General features: G+C 35.1%; 1 protein-coding gene across 1 annotated transcript; it reads left to right on the top strand.

The window, feature by feature from the left end:
- The first annotated feature begins 315 nt into the window (after window positions 1–315).
- LOC144709563 (20 kDa chaperonin, chloroplastic-like) lies at window positions 316–1,381 on the top strand. The gene is made up of 3 exons (XM_078583138.1): window positions 316–429; window positions 1,007–1,162; window positions 1,244–1,381. The coding sequence occupies exons 1-3, from the start codon at window positions 316–318 to the stop codon at window positions 1,379–1,381; spliced, it is 408 nt and encodes a 135-aa protein (XP_078439264.1).
- The last annotated feature ends 7,985 nt before the right edge of the window (window positions 1,382–9,366 follow it).

Below are 9,366 nucleotides of genomic sequence, written 5' to 3'. Positions count from 1 at the left end.
AGTCTGAGCGACCACAAAGACTTGATCCGATTGAAGAGCTCGATGTAAATGCAACGGCCCCACCAGCATTCGGTACGGACATGTTGCATTGGTGGAAGACGATGGGTATCATATAATTTATATTTTTTATATTCAAAATCTCGTACTTTCTTTATTGAATATCTGATTAATTTTACCCCCATAAAGGGTCAGCTTTCTTACCTTGCATTAGCATTGGTGGCAAAGGAATTTCTAGCAGTTCAAATGACGAGTGCCGCATGTGAGCGTCTATTCTCAAAAGGGCGTCGTGTAATCAACTACCGGTGATCAAAGCTCATGTCAAAGAACGTCGAAGTCCTGATGATGTTGAAGTCATGGTATAACAACGATGATTTGATAGCTGAAGAGGACGAAGACGGTGATGAAGATGACAGGCCATTTGACATTCGTGTGAATGCTCCCATTGGTTAGACTCTCAAGATTTTGTCTTCCTCTTATAACATATACTATGTTGTTGTTCCTCTTATGACATATCTGTTATTGCTCATTGACTTGGTGAACAAAAATCATGATGATGGTGATGGAAAATTCTTTCATTTCTTCATGACGCACATTAGTTGTCCAACACACGATACCTGTGACGAAAATGGATTAAGACCTCAAGCTAGATGCAAGACTCCTCTAGAGTTCCTGTGAAAAACTAATCCTCCATCAAATGTCAAGAGTACTCTATAACTACTATGTCATGAATGATTGTTCACTCAACTTTCTCACATATTTGGATCTATATTTTTGGAATGTAACTTACTCATGGCCCTCATATTTATTTTCTATTTTCACAAATGTTTTTTTTGTTAGCATGGCGTTGATCACGTAGCTGAAGCTAACGCTCAGCCTTTACATAATTCATGATCACACTCTAGGGTATAGTCCAAGAGCGTCCGAGCAAATTATAGCTTGGACAATGATTGGACAATTCATGAAAATTGCTTCTAATTATCGAAAACAAATTTAAAAATCTTTGCAGGGAGGAGAGCAGATCAAATGCTCGAAGTACGCAGGCACTGAAGTTGAGCTGAGCGGCATGCCTCACATCATTCTCAAAGAGGAAGACGTCGTGGACGTGCTCGATTCAGACGACATCAAAGATCTCAAGTCACTCAATGACCGTGTTCTCATCAAGGTCAGCTCACTAACTTGGAAATTTCTTTCAATTCTTTGATCATTTATATAGTTTTCTTCTTATGAAAAATTAATTATGCAGATCGCTTCAGCTAAGGACACAACCGATAGTGGGTTTCTGCTTACCAAGGTCATGAAGGAGAAACCCTCCCTCGGGAACACCGTTCTTTATTCTACGAACGTCAAGATTGACTTCAACATATCCGATGGCTCAGACTAGCTGACGCTGAGGGAAAACGACATCATGGCCATCCTTTCCTAGATCTGCTCGCCCTTCTGTTCCAATTTTGTAGATCAGTTGTCCATTGAATCGGATTTTGCAAAATTTTGTCAACGCCAATGGATTTCATTCAACTCTAATGTCAATGGTCAACGTCCAAAGGAAGTGGGCGAGGAATCGTGATAGGGGGCCCTCTAGGCCTCCACTAATTGTCAAACCCACTGTAGCTTATAGGCCGGGTTGTTCGATGGGCCGTTGACAAGGTTTACCAGGCTCATGTACTGCACTTCATTAGCAGACAAGATCTTGATGCTTTGCATGCAGCTCACAAATTCCTTGGAGATTCAAATGATGGTCGGGTTAACCAAGAGTGGACTTTAGGTGCAGGAGACATTGACTTACTCCGAGGGGTCATCGTTGACAAGGATAATGTCATTTTCATGGTCAACATAGACTAACTTCCAGTCCACCCTGTGAGGGTCCTCTAGTTGACTCTCGATCGCTAACAATTTTGTGCAATTTTTGACTCCATGTGCAAATTTTGTTCTCTTTATGCAAATTTTGTTCGGTTTGTGCAAATTGTTCAAATTGTGCAAATTGTTCTAATTATTTGAATTGTGCAAATTATTCTATTTGTGCGGATTTTTCTATTTGTGCGAATTGTTTGAATTCTGCAAATTGTTCTATTTTTTCAAATTTGTGCGAATTGTGCGAATTGTTTGAACATTTGTTCTAATTTTTGCGCAAAAAGGAACAGAACAACCAACAGACCCCTATGCAGTTCTTTTGTGCGAATTTTTTGTTTAATTTAAATGAACAGAACAGAACGACCAAGTCTACTTGTAGGATAACACCTCAATCTGTTGGGCCCGAGTTCCCTTTGGCTCCACCATCCACATTTAGCTTTAGAAAGCCTCTTAGCGGTTGTGCCAATGGACAATCTGTAGCTGAGTGGTGATTGGAATCAAAGCCGTTAAAGTTCTTCATGTGTGAAGTGCATCGCACGTAACTATGAAGCGTCAGACAATAGGGGAAACAAGGTGGTGTGTTCTCCCTAATCATTGCTTGATGTGTTTAATGACATCCATTGCTCGTGTGGTAGACCCTACAAAATGAGAAGAATTTTGCTCTTTCCATGGCTCCCATAGCAAGTTTGCCAGCTCTCCACACACACTGAACTCTTGTGTCCAATAGTCCCCACAAATGGTGTATTGCGTGGAAGGCTGGATTGGGGAATACATGGCGTCTCACCTAGATGTTGTACTCTAATCATACCTGATGAGAGTGAACATAACACCTGATCCACGCATTGCTAACTTGGGGGGACACAAATGAGATCCTTGCACTCGAGGTTTATACAACAACATGTAGTGGTATCACTATTGTATCTTTTTCCTTTGCATCATTGGAGTGGGCAAGTGGAGTACGTGTGTAATTGGGATATTTACACTTGCTTCACGCTTATAAACTCTTTTAGCCTTTCAACCTTACATATATAAAACCCATATGGACAACATCCAAGGCATGGCTCAATCGGTCTACGAGCAAAACCCTTGGGTTGGTCGTACTCAGCACCATACTTTTGCCAATGAAAAAAGAACACCCACTATCTACGGGAACGACCATACTCATCATATGAGTGAGGCTAGATAGTGATATTCTATCTGGATACTTAGATGTCCTTCAGGAATATCCTTCAAATAGGAATATTTAGAACACATGCTTAAAGATTATTGATCTCCATATTACTATCTCATCACAATTCAAAAAGTCCCATCACGTATTCGTGGACTTCATTATAAGCTTTGCCCATGCACTATAATGAATAAGTTCTACAAATGATTATGGAAAGAGATATAAAACGTGATATTGGCTTGCCGGCCACATATATTTCCATCAAGAAATACCCATAAGATGAGATGACTATTGAATATCTTATTCTTCTCATCCAACCTTTTTTAGATATCTAGTTAATATTTATAAAAGCCCTTTTTGGATAAAGTATATCAACCAATATCCTTTAATCTTATGTGGGTGACCATGTAGGCCCATATATCAATATGGTTAATAATCTTAATGGCCCACGAACATTTATTCATCAACCTTATAAATTAAATATATTGATACACAGATGATTAATCAAGGAGAGATTGAACCCAATCGATAGGTTAAGTTTCCAACATGTGGGGATGCCAACATACAGAAGATATAGGCCAATGTTATAACTCTCTCATGGACTCTTTACCATTATTAGCTACTATTTATGTATAATCCTTTGTTTACATGTGACTCTTGAATGACTTAGAGTATGACTAATTGTCAAACCCTAACTCATCATTCACTAAGTCTTGATGTGTAACAGGGATCATTGGAGAACAACTTCTATAATATCCCTACAACCCCAGCCCAGAGGTTGATGCATATTCTTGATCTAGTCAATCTTCTCTCATACCTAGACCAAACAATCCCGTCTTGACAACTCAATCACCTTTGTGCATCAGAGATGAAATATAAATTCCTTTCTTGGTGTCTCAAGTCAGTGGACCACTTATACAACCATGATATATATCAACTGAATTTTTTTTTTGGATGTAGTACCATTACGGATTTATATGGAACACTTAAGTGAACCCTTTTTCTAAAGAGTATTCACCATCTGCCTTTAGTGCCTCCACACTAATGCCTGCAAGATAGTCCATATCATATCAAACAGATCAGATAGTGATTTTCTATTTTGATAAATTAGTATCTCAAGTATCAAACAATTAGAATATTTGGAGTACACTCTTAAAAACTAGTGAGGCTATATTATGATCTCATAATAATTCACTAAGTCATCTTAAACATTTAGGGACTTCATTATAAACATCACACAAGAACAATATGAATAATTATTTATTTTAATGAACTAAAATAAATCATGGAAGTGCGATTGGTTTGATGGCATATAATACCAATCTGAATCCCCTTAAGCATTTTAGTTAAGTGCGCTAAGGTTTAGTCTTCATGGTATAATACCATGAATGGATCCTTACTGACAATTTCAGTGAATTAGTTTTCCAAAGAGCACCAAACATCCTTGCTTAGTAACTCTAATGGATAGAGAATGAACCAGACTTACATCATATAATTACAAGTAAAAAGTGATATTCTTTCTTTCTATTTTAATGTTCATTCTGAGCATCCTCTGAGTATGAATATGACTAATATATCTTTAAATACCAGTGATTACAAAAGTATGGTCTTGTCATAATTCATATAGTTATTGCATATATTCAAGGACTTGATTGTAGACTGAATGAAAAAATATTTCAATGAACTTAGCTATGACATATAATTGTGATTGACATGTAAGTCAAATAATATCGCCAACAGCTCCCCATATAAAAGTGACAGTATACTGAGAAATTGACTTTTTTCATCCATACCTCTTACCATATCGACATAAATTTAGCTAGTGAGGATCGGTTATCCACCCTTCATGCTTAGGAAAACTTTGGAGCTCCCTCTGATATATTGAAGTGTCCATTCACTAATTCCCATTTCTCCTTCCTTGTATTATTAAGAAATCTGCTTGAAACACCCAATGTATATGATATCTCTGAACTTTGTGCAAACCATTGCGTACATCAAGATCCAAACTTCATAAGCATAATAAATATTGTCCATCTTCTTTTTCTGTTCATCATACGATGGGATCTTTCCTGGATAGAGTTTTAAATCTCTAAGAAGGGATAATCAAAATGTTAAACGCTAATCATAGAATATCTATCAAGGAACTTATGATATATCTACTGTGATAGCCATAAAAAACTGTATTATCTATCAGAAAAAGTCTCCATCCAAGAGTTTTCATGGGAGTCTCTAGTTGTTCATTGGAAATGATTCACATAGCTCCTTCTTCAACAATTTTATGCTCGACATATCTTACCCAAGGATAATCATATCGTCAACATAGAGTTAGATAATGAGAAATCTCTTGATATCTAAACAACAATCAGAAGTTGTGCATTTGTGTCCATTTTCAAGAATAAATGAATCAATATTTTTATACTGTTGGCATGAAAAAACATAAATGAATCAATATTCTGAAATGTTATGGTCGTTTGATATAGATCCATTCTCCAAGTCCTTTTGTATAAACATTGTCTTCATGTCTGGTTGCTCGACTTCTAAGTCTATGCTGTCATATGTAGAGAAATATAATTTCAAAACAAGAGAAATATTCCATCAAAGTGAATATTTTAATTTGATTCCAGTGTTTCATAACCAGACTTATATTTTGATCAAGTACTCTCCTGAGTCATGAATTCAAATATTTGCTTATTCTTATATGATATCCTCCCACTTGGTAATGGTACAAAATTTAGTTATGTGTCTGCTTTCAAGCATTCATCTTCTTATGCATAACTTCTAACCAAAAATCACTATCTTCACTCTTCATGGACTCTAGATACCTCTTTGTCACACCATCATTGTTAAAATTTATATACTCTTGGGGTACATATTCTTGAACACTTGCATCTCATAACATCCTAATTATTACATTAATATAATACCTTATCAGGTTTCAACAAAATAAATTGTATATATACGAGTGTTATTGATATTATAATTATAAAATCTATATGGAATTTAAATATATATATATATATTCTATAAGTCATATTTTTTGGAATTAAATTCAAATCGATATTGAATTTATAAGTCTGAATAAAATTTTATGTGGCTGTGATGCTGATGAGAAGAAAGAAAATAAAGAAAATGGATGGGCACATGGGCCAACTTCAAACCTTCTTCACATATTAGAACCTAGATGTCTGAAGGATTTCTATTTTTTAGGACGTTTTTATGTTCTCATCTCTATCAATAATGTCCATGATAATCTCAATTTAAGGGGTTTCATTCGTCGTTGGTAATTGAGATTATTCAACAAAAATATATTTAATCGTACTTAAGAATACTTAGTTAGTGATAAGTCCAGGTCGTCTCCACAGGGAACGATGATTAAGGAATTAATTTCTTATGATAGTGATGATCAACGAGAGAATGGATAAAGACGAGAGTAGATGATATGAGCTAGTGATATTGAGTAATAGGATGTAAGTTATATGTTAATTTAACAATGAATAAGTGAACGTGAAGAGTTGAATGATGATTGAGTGTGTGAACGATGGTAGTGGGTGACTGTAGAGTGGTGTGATGGAGAGGATAGAGAGACGAGATGAGAGAATATGAATGAGTAAAATGTGAGTGAAGATATGATGAAAAACACTAATTAAGCGAATTATGATGTCGTGAAAGAAACAACTTAGAGTGAAGACACTTAGCTTAGATCCTTACGTTCCGCCATCATCATGACAATTTACGAGTCCTAGTAAGTTTCCCCTCTTCTCCAATGATTCTCCCCACGACCCAGGACACTACGAAGACACTTGATGGATCTCAAAACTCACTTCTTTCAATCTGCCCCCCCACAAGTACAAAGAAAATTCAAGATGAATTTCACAATGATCCAAGTCTCTATTTATAGATCAAAAAAAGTATGGATGGAAAGAGGAGGGGAAGACAAAGCAATGCTAAAAATTTAAGCTCAATCGAAGTTGTAGATCAAAAGTTATGGCCGTTTGAAGTTGACCTAATCCTAGCCCTTGATTTCCTTCTCTCTCCTCGTCATCCGCTTTCTTGTTTTCCTTGTCCTTTAAGAAGTCAAAGCGCTTGAGATCGGTGCTTTTTGTATTCCAAGCAAGCGCTTTTTGGAGTCCACGTGTACTATAAAAACAAAAAGACAAAACAGAAGAAAAGTAAAAAAAAGAAAGAGACAGAATAAAAATACTTCTTGAAGCTGATGGGACGACGTATCAGCATGTGCCACATAAGTGTCGGCCCTCTTTTTGTCTTCTCTGTGGTAGCCACGCGCATGCCACGTTGCTTTGTGCGGGCCATGTGTACATGTGGCCTCACATGGCGCGGCCACATCGTTCGTCGCTCTACCAAGAAACGACAAAAGAAAGAAAAGTAAAAGGATTTTTTTGTCTTTTTCTCCCCAGACCCATACACGCATTTAATGCAAAAAAATAACTTCATTTTTTTATTCGTCTATGTCATTCCTGCGCCAAAAATGATTCAATAATCATAAATGCAATCGTCGCTGCGTAAATAACGAAGTGATGATTGCTTGGTTAATGATTGGGTAACACCAATCATTAACTTAGCTAATGATTGGCTGGCATCAATCATCATCGGGCAGTATGATTCATCGTCGTTTGATGAATCGAGCAGCGACACGTGGCGGTGCAAAGAAAAGGGCAAAAAATACTTTTAAAATTCATATTAAATAAAATAAAACCCAAAAATACATATCAATATATATATTTATTTCGACTTAGAAAAATCATATCTTTCCAAATTTAGTATCAAAAAATTCCAGAAAAATCATATTTTATCTCAATAATTATATTCTTTTAGAATGTATTGTTATAAAATTCCCAAAAAATACACCAAAAATGTAGAAAATTCAGGAATTTGTTCTAAAAAATAGATTTAATCATTTTAAGCTTGATAACATGCAATTATGAGTGTTATAATGCAAATAGACATGTAAATATGATGAAGTTAGCGTATGAAATATGTATGTTATCATTCCATTATTATAGGACAGGATTCCCTAAAATTGTAAAAAAATAGGGTTGGTGAAAGAGGGTGTGTTCTAGATTGATCAAGGTGTTTTTGGTGTTCTTGGTTGATTTGTCAGAAGCAACATAGAAGAAGAGTTAACCTTCATCTGTGAATTCTTGAGGCCTTAGAAGAGTATAAAATCTACGGTCTGCATATTTTCTGAGCCTTATTTTCTACTTCATCAACACCATACAGCTTACAGGAGTCTATTTCTTCTATAAAGTTATGTCCAAAATATCATTCACTTCTTAAATACTCTATCACCATTCTCATCATCCCACCACTTCAAAATTTCACACTTTTTTTTGCATTTATTTATGTACATAGTCTGATCCACATCTTATTTTCCGATTTCTCATCCCTTCATCAGTTCTAAATTCCATCCCTCGTATCTATAGACCATACCTTATAGGTATCATTTCTCACCACCTTAATCATCATTTAAATAGTAGTGAGTTCTTGATCACTGTTCCCTGTGTACACAATACTTACTCATCACTAACTAGTCATATTCCATTGAGTGAACGCTAGAAATATTATAGATTAATCCCACAAATTAACCCCAAAAATATCAATTACAGCATAATTAACCCCACAAATTTAAGTTTATCAATATCTTGTTCAAGACCTTAGATAAGCATTTAGATGAGCTTCCTTAGTTATTCACCATTTTCACCATGACTTATGGATAAATCCAAAATATGGCATGCAATCATCCACATTTTAAAGTCATTTTTGGGGTAACTTTATGTGTATTATCTTAAAATTTACAAAAATGTTCATCTCATGCACTAAATAGAGCAAGTGATAAAACAATGCATCTTTAATGTCATTCTTACATATTTTACAAGCCTAAATATTTCCTAGTAAAATTATATTTAAAACATTGTTAATTATAATGAGATTAATGATACATGTAGTACGCTAGCCTATGCTTTTGCATGGAAGAGTCAAAGTTATAGAAAGAATTAAAAGAGAGAAATGAAGAAGAAGAAGAAGAAGAAATAATATATCTATATTAGAATAATAAAATAAATATTTATTATTTATTATGGCCTGTTAGGGCAGAGTGATGGAGGCAAATTGGGGTGTTAATTTTTAAATATCATTATAAATTTAATTGTCCTACTATCAAACAAATTTGATAAAAGATATATACTTACTCAAATGTATCATCTCCACAAGGACTGGCCTTCAGGATGTTTCAATAAGTGAGTTGTTAGTTATAAGATATAATAATAATAATACTAGAGACAATGGATATAATAAGAATCAAATAATTAGTAAGTAGAGGGAATATTAGTTTA

This window comes from Wolffia australiana, chromosome 11 (assembly GCF_029677425.1).
Source record: "Wolffia australiana isolate 7733 chromosome 11, ASM2967742v1".
NCBI classification, from domain to species: domain Eukaryota; kingdom Viridiplantae; phylum Streptophyta; class Magnoliopsida; order Alismatales; family Araceae; genus Wolffia; species Wolffia australiana.
The sequence above is the reverse complement of the archived record's forward strand: the minus strand, read 5'-3'. Positions and strand labels throughout refer to the sequence as shown.